Source organism: Drosophila montana, unplaced genomic scaffold (assembly GCF_035044405.1).
Source record: "Drosophila montana isolate Dmon_TW-CO22-7 unplaced genomic scaffold, ASM3504440v1 contig_2481_1, whole genome shotgun sequence".
NCBI classification, from domain to species: domain Eukaryota; kingdom Metazoa; phylum Arthropoda; class Insecta; order Diptera; family Drosophilidae; genus Drosophila; species Drosophila montana.
Window position 1 is genome coordinate 1,285,939 of NW_026997351.1, and position 17,413 is coordinate 1,303,351.

General features: G+C 39.8%; 1 protein-coding gene across 1 annotated transcript; it reads right to left on the bottom strand.

The window, feature by feature from the left end:
- Nucleotides 1-9,736: 9,736 nt before the first annotated feature.
- Nucleotides 9,737-17,298, bottom strand: Bx (Beadex). The gene is made up of 4 exons (XM_064682621.1): nucleotides 16,928-17,298; nucleotides 16,345-16,805; nucleotides 16,134-16,259; nucleotides 9,737-10,459 (listed from the first exon to the last, which is right to left on the bottom strand). Exons 1-4 carry the CDS (start codon nucleotides 17,159-17,161, stop codon nucleotides 10,060-10,062), a joined length of 1,221 nt encoding a protein of 406 aa, XP_064538691.1. The 5' UTR covers nucleotides 17,162-17,298; the 3' UTR covers nucleotides 9,737-10,059.
- Between the last annotated feature and the right edge of the window lie 115 nt (nucleotides 17,299-17,413).

Genomic DNA, 17,413 nt, shown 5'->3' on the forward strand with positions numbered 1-17,413 from the left:
CCCAATTTAATCTCTATCCAAAATTGGCTTCTACCAAATAAGTTTAATAAAGGCGGGATCTGCCTCAAACGCTTTTCATTTAAAATCAAATGATGATTCGATGAAATAAGGTTCGATCCGGCTGGTTCCAGGGCAACTGCTTTGACTAAAGGTTCGTGGTAAAGAAACAAAGTCAGATTCGGAGCTTGAACCAGTTAGGTTCGAACCCAACTTTGCAGCTTTTAGCCTTTTATGCGGATTAACTCATAACATCCAAATATGACAAATTTTAGCAAAACTCGATCAGTTTAGGACAGATTGAATAAATACGTTATTAAGATTCTTCAATCTAGTGTCCCATTAAAATACTTAAAGATCTGAAAGTTCAAATCTATCAAAATTTCAACTATTTTCGCAATGAGAGAACTAAAACTAAAAAATTCCAATGAAATAAACGAATACGTTTAAACACATAGAATCGATTGTATTACAAATTTGAGAATTTTGTGTATTTTAAATCATTTTGGCAACATTTTTGATATGGATCCCTTAATTAAAATTGACAAAAATCCCTTAAAAATTGACACCAAAATAAAATCCAGACACCCACAAGTTCGCAAAGGTTAAATATTTGTTTATAAGAAATTAAAAAAGTAAAGTAATATGTGTAGGAAAAACTACTCCCCTTTGACCCCGCTAAAAAGCAATCAAAAGATCAATTTTCATACAACAAAAGTAGCTATCAAAATTAAATTTATGGTATATTACATTAGATATTTATGACTTAAGTTGTTTGGTTCTGAGTGGATGCCTTTATACTAATGTCAAATCCAAACGGACATTTAACAAAAAAAGCTAATTTCTGTCGGCAGACACACTTACATTTTAACTGCCAGAATTTTAATATTTGCGAGAGCTAATGACATTTCATAACTGGACTAAAGAAAGTCGGATGCGGTACACCGCCCTGTTGAACGTTTTTTTACTTTTGATCTATAACTATTTAAGGAAATTCCACCCGCTCGCGTGAAAAATAGGTGGAATACGGGTGAGTGAATCTTTTTTGCTGAACCTTCGGTCGTACTCTTCTTTAAATTCTTTAAAAAAAATGTTGCTTTTTTGTTAAATTTCATTAAAGATAAGTTTTATTTACACTTTTCGGAAAATTAGCCATCCTGGTTGAAAAAAAAAAGTTTTATAAGGGCAAAGTTAAATTTTTGCCTGATCGGCTTCGGACTCATCTTTAAGACTCTGCACTAAACTAATGAAAACTTGTTTCAACAAATTTTGAAAGACCACTCCATGGTCGAAAAAATGTTTATTCATAATTCTTATCTTTGAAACAAGATTCACAGCAAATCCACTCTGTTTGGTGGAATAGTGATGAAAGAGGTGAATGAGTAATATCTTAAAGAACACATAGGTTTTTAACCAAGTCAAAATTTCGATAAAGTTTTGTTTAATAAACCTCTTCCTGCAGCACAAAAAGAAAATCCACACATGAGAATACAAATTATTTAGGCTATGCTTGTTGAGGGCTTTAACTGTCTACAAATTATAAAATAGTCAATCATAAATGTTTATCTAAATTGCAGCTATTATTTTTAATACGTTTGGCCAGGTATCATAAATTAATGATAGGTAAAATGGTTAAATAATGGCTGACAAGCTGTTACGTTTAGTGGGTTCATCGCATGCGAAGGGCAAAAGTTTTAATTAAATCATGAAAATTATACGACTGCAACTGTAACTGCAACTGCCACTGACACTGCAGCCGCGCTTGCCAGCAATGTCGGAATAAATGAGCAGGACAAGCAACTAGAAATGAGACGCCCAACCCCCGTGGTGCAAGTGCAACCCCGATTGCAAAGTTAGTCTGCATCAGATAGCACAGAGGGGCAACAAAAGCGCAACAAAGGCGCAACTTTAACAACAACAAATTCAAAAACAACAGCAACAACGATTAGTTTAAGTTGGAGTTTGAGCTGTTGTAGTTATTGTTGGCGTTAAGGGCGACGCCTACAAACGGCGCTAACAGACACACGAACTTAACAGAACAGCGCACTGTTAACTTTAACATAACATTTAACGCTTTTTTCTTGCTTTGGCGCCTGTCCAACTGCTGTTGGCGCTTGTGTGTGTGTGCGTGTGTGTGTGTCTTGGCAGTGGTGGTGGCATTTGGAGCAACACTTACAAGCAATAACAAAAAGTGGGCGTTTACATTTTGCACGCGCTGCTCTCGCTCGCCGCGCGCTCTCCTTTAAGACGTTGACGACAACGATACGACGGCAATGACAACAACGGATATACATACATATGTACATACATATATATACATTTGACATTTGGCCACACCTACGCCTTTGGGCAAATGCCCTCCTGTTCCACGCATCCATAAAACCAACTCCAAACGAACCTCAGCCCCTTCAGCTAACAGCCTTAGATCTGACTGCCCGTCCTTAGTTATGTGCATCAATTGACATGTGGGTCAGACTCGTGCTGCCCCTTGGCGATGGTGGCGGGGATTGTCGCTTGCTTTGGGTGGGGCTGCAGCTCTTGATTGGCCTTTGCGTGATTTGTGGGCTGCGCATATTTATTGCAGCAGCAAAATACATACAAATATGTATGTGCATGTTCCTTTTGCATGGTGTTTGAATCAGTTGAAGTTCTTAAGCAAAACTCACACAATTGACCTTTTAACTAGACTCAAACGAAACTCAGCACACAAGAAATGTTCAGTTTTCAAACTGTAATTACAACGAAACAAAAAAATAGTCATACAAAAGAAGAACATGACTCTCTTACTTTGAATCTGACACGCTTAGTTACTCTCTTGACACACACGATTCGTTAAGTTTGTTGTTGTTGCTGTGGCTGTTGCTGCCGATCGGCCATGCAGGTGAACTAATTACTCAAATCATTTGAGCAAAAGTAATGTGAGCGAGTTGAGAGGATGGGTTGAGTTTCGTTGAATTTTGACGACATTCCCGCTTTGAAGTTGCTCGCATGACAAAGGCGTATAACGGTAAACGGGCTGAAAGCTTAGACAAGTTTCTATCTGATGCATATTTTGTTGCTTCTGGTTAGCTTCTTATTGGAATTTCTATTGTTGTTGCCTTTGCTGCTGTAGTCAAAGCAGCAGCTGAGCTATGCTAAATATTTGCGTAATTAAAACATGAAAAGAGTTGTGCGCAAACTCATTTAATTAAGCATGCGGCGGCAGCGCGGAATTTGTCAAGTGTCTTTTACGCAACGCTAGTAGCGGGCGTCCAGGGGGTGCTGTGCCGTGTAGCAGGTTAGCTTAAGGGTTGTCCAATTCAGTGGCTCCGGAGCAGCATCCCGGCAGCATCCCGGCAGCATCGCAGCGCAATAATCATAATAATTATGGATTTAATTGCCTGAACAATGCTTTTGTTTGTTTTAAATTAAAACGATGGACACTTGACACTGTTGTTGTTGTTGTTGCTGTTGTTGTTGGTGTTGTTGGTGTTGTTATTGTTGTTCTGGTGGTTGATGACGGAGAGAGGGTTGAGCGTGAGGGTGCGAGTTCTTGTTAACTGACTTTCAGCTGTAGTTCAAACTCGGATCTTGCTCAGCAATGAAGCTGCTCAAAGTGGGCGGTTCCGCCTTATACCATATATACACTCAAAAAAAAAAGGAGGTGGATAAATACTCTGTAGCAAAGTATAAGCTATTGTATGTCTCTTATTTGCGTTAAATTCATTAGTTACACAAATCATGAAGAATCAACTTGAGTCAACGAAGGGAAAAAGAGAGAGCGAGAGAGAACGAGAAAGCGATAGTGAGAGAGAGAACAAGAGAGAGAGAGAGAGAGAGAAAGAGAGAGTGGGTGAGGGAGAGAGAGAGAGAGCGAAGCAAGAACTATTAGTACCAACATCACAGATACAAACCTCTATATGAGCATAACACAATTTAACACAACAAAACAAACACTTTAAGACAATATATGGAAACCTGCTTACTTAAACTCATGAGAATCAAGGAGTAAGGCAGCACTTAAAAGTACGTTGCTTTTCAATTTTTAGCGCAGCGGGAATTTAATTTTCTCTACATTTGCTACACACATGCACATACATACATATATACATATGTACATACAAACATGCATACATACATACATACATACATACATACATACATACATACATACATACATACATACATACATACATACATACATACATACATACATACATACATACATACATACATACATAGATACATACATACATACATACATACATACATACATACATACATACATACATAGATACATACATACATACATACATACATACATACATACCGATATACATACCTTCCTACATACATACATATATACATACATACATACCGACATACATACATACCGACATACCTACCGACATACATACATACATACATATATACATACATACATACATACATGTGTACATACATACATACATATGTAAATACATACATACATATGTACATACATACATACATACCGACATACATACGTACCGACATACATACCGACATACATACATACATACATACATACATACATATATACATACATACCGACATACATACATACCGACATACATACCTTCCTACATACATACATATGTATGTACATACCTTTATATGAAAATAGCACCATTTGTCACAAAAAAAATAAAAAAACACTTACTAAAAGTAAGAAAACCTGCCGGGCTTACTTGAATTCATGAGAATCGAGGAGTAGAGCATCACTTAAGGGTACGTTGCTTTTAAATTTTTAGCTCAGCAGGAATCTAGTTTTGTCCACATTTGCTACAAACGTGCACACATACATACAAGCGCACATAGACGCGTATAGGCACACATACATACACACGTACTTACACACTCACACAAACATAAACACATACATACTTACATAAATAAATATATATATATATAAACATAAACATAGATGCATACATACTTGCATGCATGCGTACATCCATACACACATATGTACATACAGACATGCATACATATGTATATGTATATCTACATACTCACATCCATACTTTCAAACTTATAATCAAAGCATGAAGACCTGTTAGTCCATCAGCTGATTTAAAATGTTTCCGACTTTTGTTGAATTCTGTCTATATATAGATCAAAAGTGTGGCATTTTTCGAAAAATGTGAAATATATCTATAATATATTTCAAAAAGTTCTTTGAAAATGAATTTGAAGCCGATCGAGAAAAATTAAACTTATTGGACAATCGATTTCCACCGATTTCGCAGCCCAACTAAACCGCGACTTAGAGTGAATTAATTTCACAAATAGTTAAGGCTTGTTCTGCGCTTAGCCAATCAATCAGGATAAAATGTTGCTTACAAAAGGACGGATAATTAAAGCTAGACAGAATTGACTTTACTTTGAGTTGTAAAATAGCTGGAAAGGCTCGTGATTTCTATTTTGTTTTCTTGTGTTCAAGTTCGCTTGGTTTATTCGATTAGATAACTAGGCGGCATATCTTTTATGAAGGCAATTTAATTTATATATTCGATGAGAATACATTTTTCAACATCACATTTTTGTGATTGACAGAGAGTAAATGAGGCAGTGCCCGGGCCGCCAAGCGTACCAAATTGAAACATTATTTTTCATAGATTCCGCTGCTGCGGCGACGCGCCGGGGCCGTAAACAAAAGGACCAAGGACAACGCAACGTACGCATTTGCTGATAAGCAAACGGCTCACAAAGGACATTTTCATAAGCATTATACTGATTATGACACCAGCCAGAACAGAAACAAAGCCCATGCCCCCCCCCCCCCCCACCCCCCACCCCAACCACAGCCACAAGCCCAAGCCCAAGCCCTAGCCTTCGCCCAGCTAAGATGTGAATTGGGCGCATAGAAACTCAATTGTGGACACACACACACACACACACACACACACACATTGAAACAAAAGTGCTGATAAGCCGCCTGAAACTATGCAACGTCAAACTTATGGCCCCCCCGCACACACACACACACGCAGCCCCTACCCCTGGGGCACATATGAGCAAGTCGCACAAATCGAAATCTATAAATGACTTTTATTGTTATGGCCTGCAGCGGCGACGCGGCGTCCTTTTCCATTCTTCCCATCGAAGACAAACCAATAAGACGCCAAACTTTTCCTCGCACACACACACACATATAAATATATATATATATATATATTGAAAAGATCGCTTATCTAGAAAGTTTTTGCGGTCGTTCTAGTTGCGCGCATCCGCAGCCGCAGACAAAAGCTACGCTGGCAACAACAACAAGGACGCGTGTTCCCTTTTAAAGTTTCATTAATCAAGCGGCAAGCGGCATGTGGCATGAGGCATGTGGCATGAGGCATGTGGCAAGGCGGTGGAGTGGGGGCTGCGGTGCTTTGTGCGACGGCGGCAACGTTTTATTATTTCAATTGCAACCAGCGCCAAAAATATGAAACATCATTTATCAGGCTGCCTGCCCCGCCCACCCATCAATAGACCCCAACTACACGCTGCCAGTCTGCAGCTCTCTCTCACTCTCCCTCTCTCTCTCTCTCTCTCACGCTGCCTCTCTATGTGCGGATTTGAAATTGGCAACAACAATGCCGTGATTAATGGCTGTCAAAGCGAAAGAGTCAACAAATGTCAAGCACAAGGATGCACGCAAAATGCCAATTGACAGCGACAGCGACATCAACAGCAGCAAGCATGGCTAAGGGCGTGCCCGACTAGAAGATACCCTAAAAAAAGCATCAATCTGTCCTGTTCTTCTCTTAGCCACAGACTGCATATGTATGGCAAATGCAGCCTTGATTAACTTCAATCTTTGCAGTCCGATCTTTAGGCAACTTTCAAGATATAACCAAAGCCAACGAAAGTGTGTGCATACCAAAGCCCAGGCTTGTAACTCGGAAAAAGATATAACGGGAAAGAGGTATGTAAAAAAATAACTACTCTGCTTCTGTGCGTCTGTGCAGACTCCAGCTCTTAGAAGCTGCGAAATACGCTCAACAAGCTGGACATTGTTATCGATACTTGTCGATTTGAGGAAAACGGGCAAAGACGTGAATCAGAACGAAGAGCTTTACTTCTGACCGATATAATACGGTTAACTAGATAGTAGCTCCGAAATATGGTTAACTAACTCGAAATATGCTTGTTATCGATTTAGGCAAAATGATATACATATGATATACTCCCTTTAAAACAAAGAACTATACTTCCGGTCAACTGTACCTATAAAGTTGGATGTGATGCAATTAGACAGATACATGTGGAGAATTCGTAATGGAGAATTTGTTTGGCGAATTTGTTTGTTTCGTGACAGCTTACTTTGGTCAAGATATGTTGAAAGAAAGGAAAGTTGTCGACACAAGAACCTTAAGTTTAAAAGAATTTCCAAAAGACATTCTTCAATTTAATGAAAGTAAACGGTTTTCAATTTTTTCGTTAATTACATTTATTTTTATTTGGTTTTTTTGATAATTGTTTTTTATTTTTTTTGTGTTTTTTTATTTTCTCATTTTTGATTTCTTTGTCTTGCGTTCTTCTAGATTCGAACGCAACGCGGCGCATTAAGGTCCACTCTAAAGGATCCTATATCATTTTGTATGTGTGTAGCTTAGATTTTAGATATTTTTGATTCTTGACGTTGCACAATTAAAAAAAAAAAAACGTCGCTTATGCATTTTACATTTATTTAACATAGTTATGTGTGTAGGTAGTATTGTTTATATGTATTTATATATATATTTTTAAGAAGTTAATGCATAATTATTGAATAGACTTTTTTTCCTTATTTTTTTTTTTGTTGTTTTCACTTCTGTTTTTTCTTATACACACTTTGGTTTTTCTTTTCACTGCTTTTGCATTTTGCTTAACACTTACAATTTTCATCAATCATAATTCATATATTTTTTGTTTATTATATATATATATATATATATATATAGATATATAAATATATATTTAGTTTTATACGTTTTACATACACGTGAATATTTTTGCTAGTTAATGTTTGTTTGCTTTTGTTTTTTTATATTTATTTTTGTTCTTTTAATTTTTAGGTAAACGCTTAGTTTTTAGGTATTTATAGATTAAATGGAATCGCATGAGTTGCTGACAATTAAATATGCATATTGAACATTAATAATAATCATATTAATAATAATAAAAAAAAAAGTGTTTATATCATATTAATAAATACATTTATATTGTAACTAGTTTGCTTTTGTTTAGTTTTGCGTGCATTTTCCATTCCTATACACACGCACACATACATCTATATCCCACATATATCCCTCTCTTTCCTTATAATTCCTTATACTCTTTACACTCGCATAGCTTTTATTTTCGCTTTACGCTTACATCAAGGCTGCCCCCTTTTATAACTTTCTCTTTAAGCATATTTTTACAATTAGTGACAAAAAAAAAATGGTTATTGTTTTAGCCTCGCACTAACTAAACTTAAATAATAATCAACAATGTTGTTTTAACAGACTTCGAAATGAACGCGAAATTTTAATTGTTGTACACATATAGAAAATAGAAAATTCTTTAAATATTTACACATTACACAAAATGCCAATTTCTGTGTGCTTATTTTACAACTGGCGGCCTTCCAAACGGAGTCAAAAAACATATTATCATATATATATGTATGCAAATCGAAAAATAAACAGAGTGTATAAATGTTCGGTGGGGATGTTTAAGAAAATTAAATTTTTCAATTTTACCAGCCAACTTCTCTATAAACAACTCGACGGATGAGCTAAAGCAAACTTCGGCTAGCAACTAACTAAAGTCTAGTTAGTGACTAAGCGCAACCGAAATATTATTTGCCTAGGCTCTACTTCTTTGGGGCATTATCAGTATGCGTGGGGCTTTGAGCATTTTGGTCAGGGTTTTTTTTTTGTAAGGGAAATGGACATAAAAAGAGATCTTAGCACATATAGCTTGGGTTGGGATAAAGGAAAGTTGCCCTAAGGAGGAATAGCGCACAGGGATCACAAGATCCTGTCTAGCCAGAAAGCCCTTACTGAAGTCCGTAGAGTGCAGATTCGCGTAGAGCCCAAAATGTTTGCCATAGAGAGGTCTGATAATATATTATTATTTTTTTTTGATAATTTTCAAATAAGAGCTGCATAAATAAAAATATTATACCATTTGAAATAGTTTCTATCATTTTGCCGCTAATAATTTTGTTGTATTTTCTGCTCTTTTTTATCTATGTTTTTTTTTTTTTGGCACTGCTTTGAATTATTTTGGCACCGCACGCTTCGAGCGTTCAAAAAAAAAAGTTTTATATATATTTATGTCTATATGTATATATAATTATGCATGCATATATCGCTTTCTATGCGGTGCTGGGGCTTAAAAATCAACAAAACAAAAAAAAAAGTATTCGTCATATTTAAAATTTAACAGTTTTCTCCTCATACATTATTATTTAATACACATAATTTGTTTTTGTTTTTGTTTTTCTTGCAAAAATTGCACGCAAAGTATTTACAGAGCTTAAAGGAACAGTAAATCAGAGTAAAAATAGTTGGGGGTTCTTTTTTTATATATTTTTTTTTTAAATAAAAAAAAAAAAAGTTAAATAACTAAAGCTAAGAAACTTTAACTCAGTCAAAGCAAAACGAACATTTTATGGTTTAAACGTAGTTTTTTTGTTTTTTTTTTTTAACATATTGATAAATATCGATACATAAATCGATATATATGCGTTAACATATTTGTATCGGGCAAATCGGTGGCTTGGGCCGATCAGTTGCGATTGTAGAACTTTCTTTGGTAGCGCCTGCAGCTGCTGCCCATGCTGCCAACGCCTCCGCCTGCAATGCTGCCGCCGACCCCGCCCACACCCACGCCCATGCCAATGCCCAATCCCAAGCTCATGAGCTGCTGCTGCTGCTGCTGCTGCTGCTGCTGTTGATGCTGCTGTTGATGCTGCTGCTGATGCAGCCCAAAGCCAGCGGCTCCATAGAACTGCTGACCAGAGCCGCCGCCGCCGACGCCGCTGCTGCTGCTGCTGCCGCCCATGCCCAGGGCTTTATTTTAGCTGGACGCCCCCAGCTGATTCTTCATGTGCGCGGCGGCAGCTGCCGCTGCGGCGGCCGCAAATGGTGATCCCACGCCGCCGCCGCCGCCAGTTGGGGTCTGCGGTCCATTGTTGTTGTTGTGGTCGCCGGGTGTGCGCGGCCCATTGACCATGCCGCCGCCACCGCCGCCGTTGACATTGGCGCCGCCCGTAACGCCGCCCGGTCCGCCGCCCAGCAGTCCGCCGGCAGCGCCAGCGGCGCCAGCTGCGCCAGTTGGCGAGCCCTGGCCCAAGGATGACACATGCCGCTTCAGCATCGGATGATTGGCCATCGAGGCGAACACCAGACGCTCCTCGTAATCGTATTCGCAGAGTATTTTGTTCTCGCATAGGTAGAAGCGATCGCCAACGCAGAATCTGCATGCGAGAGAGAGAGAGAGAGAGAGAGTAGATTGTGTTGTTGAGCAAGGATAATCCATATTTAAATCCAATTTTCTTTATATGTTAAGTGTGTGTGTGTTTGAAACTGTTTGAAACCGGAATTTCCTTCTCCTTTTTCAGCTGTTAGCCGTGCTTATAACTATTTGTATTCTATACAACAGATTTCCATATACATATATCTATATAATTGATAGCACAGTCTGGGAAGGGGAAGGACTTTGAAGAGTTTGCCTGGATGTGGAGAGCTGAAGATGAGCTGAGTGGCAGGAACAGGAACTGCTAACTGGAAACGATTTTTCCACATGCTTAAACCTGCGAGCGACTGACTGACAGCACAAAGATGACAATTGGCAGCCGAAGGCAGCTGGAGCTGAAGGCAACTGTGGCTGCTCCTGCTGCTGCTGCTGCTCGCAGTGAATGGCCAGGAACTGAGTTGGCTGAAACAAAAGCGCAGACGAAGACGAAGGGCACAGGCAGGCCGAAGGACTAACCGGCAGGCGGGACAGGGAATCTGATGACGGCTCACAAGGAAGTCAGATAAGCATTTGAAAATGTCACGAGCGGCAACAGGCGAAGGAAATGCTGCACAGATCTGGCAAAAGCTGGCTGCGAAAAAAGTGTGGGCCGCTGGGTAGTTGCCTGGATGCCCAACAAGTTCCGCTTCAGTGAAGTGCACTGTGCATTCAGCCAGCTGCAAATGAAGTTGTGCGCATGTGTGTGTGTGTGTGTGTGTGTGTGCGAGTGTGTGCGAGTGTGAGTGTGTGTGCGGGTGCAACATGAAGCCCTTTGTCAAAATATTTATGTTAGCACCTGTACAGGTTGACAAGAGCAACTGGAGTTGGCGGCGTCTACGCAACAGTTGCCCAACATTTAAGCCCAACTCCAGCTCCAAACACAGACACACGGCTCGCATTGCAAGCCAAACATGGGCCATGGGCCATGGGCCAGATATTTTGCTTGACATGCGACAAGCTGAATACCCTTACTTTGAGGCTCGCAAAACTATTTGGAACATCAATTACTTTACATCTCGAATAACACACACATTACTTCAGTTCAAGTGTGACATGACTCACAAGGAGTCTGATCCTAGATTTCCTTTTAACTAGGCTGTACTTGTGTAAAAGTTGTTGTCCTTTGGCTAAGCTCAGATAATATTGCATTTCATAATCTTACTTTCAGTTATTACTAGTAGCAAATTCTTAAGCCTAGAGTCGGGTTGTTTACAAAAGACAACATAATATAAACTTTAACAACATTTAATATTCAAGATAATCAAGAGCCTCCCGGTTGGATTTGCCAGCCCTTTTTTCTAGTCTGCTGCTAAAACCAGTTGGGAATTGTAGGCAACTTTTGTTTTCATGTGTGGTCTTTGTACGAATGATTCTCTTAGTCTGAGATCGAAACAAATAAATAAACTATTTCATCTGAGCGTATTTTGTCAGCCCTAATTCTTGCTTCTTAATTCCCTTTCTCAGTCTTTTCTCAGTTTGTTTTAAATTTGTAGACCCTAGATAACGTATTGCAATGGGATATACATATATATGTAAGTAGTTGATGGCTTATTATCGCCAGCTCGAGGTCAAGCAAGTATATATGTTTATATATATATTCCTGTTCCTGCCAGACAACGTACTTAATCTATTCGAGCTCCCTTTCATTTATTATATTCAATTCTAGCTCTATTTGATGTATGATAAATCTCTATTTTGATAAGCACTATTTTGATATAACAAAAACGTTTTATATTATTATGATAGCTATTTATATATTTCTAAAACGAAACCCTGAACTAAATTGAAAATTTGGAAATCCGAATCTTTAGCAAAGATCCTTTTCTCTCCGAAACTTGTTCCTCATAGCTCTATTTGAGAACCAACTTGTTGGCTTTGGGCACATGCTCTTGGGTTTCTAGTGCAACATTTTTATGTTTGACAAGTACATGTACCCCATCTGGCCAGCCAGAAAGAGGGGGTAAGGGGGAGGGGGGGAGGGGTTGGATGGAGGGGACATGGGTAAAGCAGCTTACAGCAGACTTACAGCGGATATGAAATTCGGCTTTTGATTTACGTCAACTTTTTGTTGTTGATTTTTTTTTGTTGTTTTGTTTTTTTTTGGTTTCATTTTCTTTTTGGCTGCTGGCGGCGTTGCAGCAAATCGATTGACGGACTGGCTCTACTATATGTATATGTATGTGGGCTGTGTGGGCGTGGCAGGGCATGTCGCTGCCTCACGACTACATGAAAAACGCTTTGTTTATCTACCAAAACAACAAAAAACGCCAGAGTCAACAAAGTACAAAAAAAGAAGAGCAACAGCAACTTTTGGCCATGGCATTGAACGCACCTGTGACATGCACACCACACATCAGACATGTGTGTGTGTGTGTGTGTGTGTGTGTGCAGGACTCGCACATCCGGGCAAGCGAAGACCAGCAACAAATTGTCAACAGGAAATACAAAAATTGTTAAAATGGCGCACGCTGTTATTTCTCTTTAACTCCCTCCCCCTCTCCCTTACTTTTCGCCTTGCTCATCCTATTGCTCGTACGAAAGATTCACTGCCAAACTTCGCGCTCTGTTTACCGTTGCCGTTACCGTTAACGTTAACATTACTTCCCCCCTCCCGCTGCCGTAGCTGGCTGCCACTCAACTAACGACGTCGTCGATGCTGGCGACAGGAAATTATGCAAACTTTTCAGCAACAACATAAAAATAAATAAAAAAACAGCAACACATTTGATGCACTTTGGTTAACAAAAAAAAACGAGAGAGAGGGAGAGAGAGAGAAAGGAGAAGAGCGCCACAGCAAAGAGAAAAATAAAATGCAAAACGACTTTCTGTTGTTGCCGCTATTCCGTTCATGATGTGGCAAGTGAAGGCCCGCATTTTAAATGTGAAATGTGCGACCGACCAACAATAATATTGGGCGGCAATGGGGAGGGGGGGCGTGGCCATTGCATGCTGCCCCGCTGGCCATGCCGCAACGCCTCAACGACTTTTTGGCAATTGAATTAATTTACGTAAAAAATTGATTAGCTTCGAATGGAAGAGCGCATAAAGCAGAGCACGAGTGATTCGTGCGACCAAAGCGTGCTGAGTGTAGGAGTTCCATGAATTTCCCTTAGGGAAATTTAAATGAACAGCTTGTGCTGAGACTGTGCGTGTCTTAAAGGTAATTGTTGTTGCATAGGCCTGTTAACATATGTAACATTGCTGTTACAAAATAGAATAAATGCCTAGACGCATAACAGACACATGCAGAGACTCTTAACAGACAGCAGACAGAGGCTTTGCTCTGATAACAGATAACTGAGCGTGGTTACAAATGGAACATTTTTCTGTTTCAAACTTATATTTCTCAAAGCGAAGAACAAAAAATTAATCAAATATAATTTAAAAGAAAATGTTAAATACTATATATATTTCTACATATGCAGAAAGTCTTAACAGACTTTGAGGCTTTGCTCTGCTAACAGATAACCGAGTGTTGTTCTTAACAGACGCCTGTTAAAAATTCAACATTTTACTTTATCAAACTTATATTTTTCAAAACAAAGAACTCAAACGAAGATCAAATATAATTGTTTATTTAAAAGAAAATGTTAACAACTATATTGTTTCAATCAAAATTGCCGCCTAACGGTTCCAATGGTGTTATACAATTGTGCCTCACAGTCCCGAGGGACACATGCCGCACTCAGGCCACAATCTCGTTTGGGACACGCCTACTGTTACATTTTTAAAGCCAATTTTCGACAATGTGAAACAAAAGCGCCAGAGATTGCATTGCAACAGCCGGGGCAATGGATACAATTGTATGGAACCGTGCGCTGCCCCTGCAACTGAGGACTGCGAAATGTGGACTGTGGACTGGGCGGAATTTTTACAATAAGCCAATATGTTTTAACATTTATTTCAATATTTTTGTATGGCAATGCCGTGTGGCGGCATTTTTAATATTTAATGCGTTTCGTTGCACAAGCAATTCAAATGGAGAATGTAGACAGGCCGGGCAGGGGTTAAGGTTCGCCCGGAATGGGGCCCATATGACTGAGACGCCAGCATATGGGCGAGCCGCATTAATAATGCAAAAGGACCAAAAGGAAAAAAAAAGTGAAAGAGAGAGAGAGAGAGAGAGAGAGAGAGAGAGGACTCGTTGACCAGGCCCGCCCGAGGTGTACGCACTTTAAAACTCTCCAGAGTGACATTTCCCGAATTGGCCAAATGCAATAAATTTGCAAAGAGAAGAGAAGAAAGAAAAAACTGCACGTGAACCCATTTAGATGGGCAAAGACGATGACTAGTTGATGGCACCCCAAAGGGTTCAGGGAATCAAATATGCCCACGAAATTTATGCGGTTTTCATAGAAATTCAATGGCACTCGAAGGGGTTGCTCTCGCTCTGGCAACCGGCCCCGCTCCGCCCCGCCCCGCCACGCCCCATCCAGCAAATAAATGGCAAACAACCTTGTAAATGATGTCAATTTGTTGTTGTTATTGCCGATGTTTTGCTGCATAATAATAAAATTCTAAGTGCCATTTTGGCTTTGTATATTGGCCAAAGATTAAAAAGGGATTTCTTTTGAAGGGTGAGTGTGTGCGCGTTTTGTGGAGCTGTTGATAGGCAAATGGCCCATAAAAATGCATAAGTATTTTATGTATTTAACATGGCACAAAAGCTGTGCGAGTGCCACAAATGCTTGCTGGGAGAGATTCATGTGGCAGGTGGCTTCTTTCCTTGGCTTCGGACTCCATATGAGCCATATATTTGAAGCTTGAATAAACTACATTTTGGTTAATATTCTACATATGTTCCTTTCCTTTCTGAGAGTAATAATTGCCGAGTTTGACAATGATATCTTGAATAAGAAAACGGTTTACCCTACAAAAGCTAATATATCGAACAATTATACAGTTGTCCCATGTTGATAGGACAGCTAATATAATATGCCTAGTTAGATCAAGACATCTGGAAAATAAAATATCTTCGGCACGCTGAAGTTTTACTACTTTTGTAGACACTTGCCTTTTGCAGAAATGTGTGAGAAGTGAAGCTCGCAAATGCTGAAAATAGCTTGGAAAACAGAATATGTTTCGATATAAGAACCAACTTTTGAACAGATCATTCCTATGGCTATATGCTATATGATATAGTGGTCCGATGTTGAAGAGGTTTTGCATACAGGTAGGGAGCATAGTGATATATTGATAAGCAAAAAAGAACCTAATTCTCGACCGATCTTTCCTATGGCAGCTACTTGATATAGTGGTCCGATACGACCGGTTCCGACATACATATGTACTGCCTGCCACAGACTTTCACGAAGACAGATTTCAAACTAAGACTGATTCGCATAGAAATAGACGGACGGATGACGGGCATGGCTATATCAACTCGGCGGTTGACGCTGATCTAGAATATATATACTTTATGGGGTCATAACATGACCCTATACAAACGTAAAATACTGTGTTTTTAGCTTAGCTCTCAAGAAAATCAAATATATTTATCGAAAACCTGCGCACAAAACAATTAAAATGGCGTCAAGTGTTAAGCTACAACTGTTAAAATCTGACCGTAAAAGATATCGAAGAGCCTGAATGTATCGATATATGTGTATGTATGTATGTATGTATCGATAGCTCACCTATGATTGCATTGCTGGCATGCAAAGCACTCCAGATGATAGACATTGGTGCGTGCACGCATCACCATCTCGAAGGCTGGAATGACTTTGCTGCAGGCGGCGCAGTAGCCCGTGTTGCCGAATAATCTGCAAGAAACAACAACGAAGACAAAGATAACAATTATTCCCGCTCTCTCTCTCTCACACTCTCTCCCTCTCTCTTGCTACTCACCTCAAGTAGTCGCGCTTGCAGAGCATCAGATTGCCCTTGGTGTAGAGCGTGGAGCCCACCTCGCCGAGGCGGCAATCGCAGCAGCCGCACTTGAGGCAATCCTCGTGCCACAGCATGTCCAGGGCGCGCAGCAGGTAACGGTCCTGGATGTGCTTGCCGCAGCCGGCGCACAGTTGGCTGCCGTTGTTGTTGTTGTTATTGTTGTTCGCGGCGGCGGCGATGCTTTGCACGTTGCCATTGTTGTTGTTGTTGTTGTTGCTGCTGTTGTTGTTGTTATTATTAACAGAGTTGCCATTGCTGAGGCCATTGTTGTTGCCATTGTTGTTCTGCCCGTTGTTGTTCATGTTTGCGGCTTGTTGTTGCTGCTGTGCCGATTGCTGCTGCTGTTGCTGCTGCTGCTGTTGATTGGATGATAGCCCGACAAGTCCGGGTTCAGTTTTGGTTATATCCATAGTCATCATCTGCAGAGGAAAAGAGACCGAATAAGCGATTAGTTTCAGCACCTTCTGATCACACTTTCCATATTAATATATATATATGCATGCATGCATGTGTGTGTGTGTGTGTGTGTGTGTGTGTGTACATTGGGTCTGCTTATGTCTAGCCAGTAGCATTCGTAGGGCGACAGCGATCGCCTCCATTGATTGTTGTTGTTGTTGTCCCTCTCAAAGTTCCTGGGCACGTTGTTAATGCGCTGTATGTAGCTCTCGTATCCAAAATCCTGCGGTATTGCGGGCACAATGAACCGTTCAATAGCATAAAAGTCAACGAATTTGTAATCGGTGTTGAATTCGTAGTCAAAATCAATCGTATACATGGTCAATAATTAATCACAGCCACAAAGTACTAATAAAAAACAGCTCTCAAATGTGCGTAGCACTCAAAAATAAACAATTAAAAAAATATAATCGAAGCGAATGCGCCACAGACAATGCCTTCTCGCCGCAAGTGTTGATCAATGGCAAAAAGTGAACTTAACGGCATTTAACAGCTGCTAACAACGCACTTACAGTGCTGTCTAATTTCGTTTACAGACGGTGGCGCAGAGCATTTGCTTTCGCACATTTTG

What these genes read in the sequence shown, in the direction of transcription:
- Bx (XM_064682621.1), bottom strand. Translation starts at nt 17,161, where the DNA reads ATGTATACGATTGATTTTGACTACGAATTCAACACCGATTACAAATTC. An exon ending in TAGACATAAGCAGACCCAAT is followed by an intron (nt 16,806 to 16,927) that starts GTACACACACAC and finishes TTTCCTCTGCAG; the next exon opens with ATGATGACTATGGATATAAC. An exon ending in TGCCAGCAATGCAATCATAG is followed by an intron (nt 10,460 to 16,133) that starts GTGAGCTATCGA and finishes TCTCGCATGCAG; the next exon opens with ATTCTGCGTTGGCGATCGCT.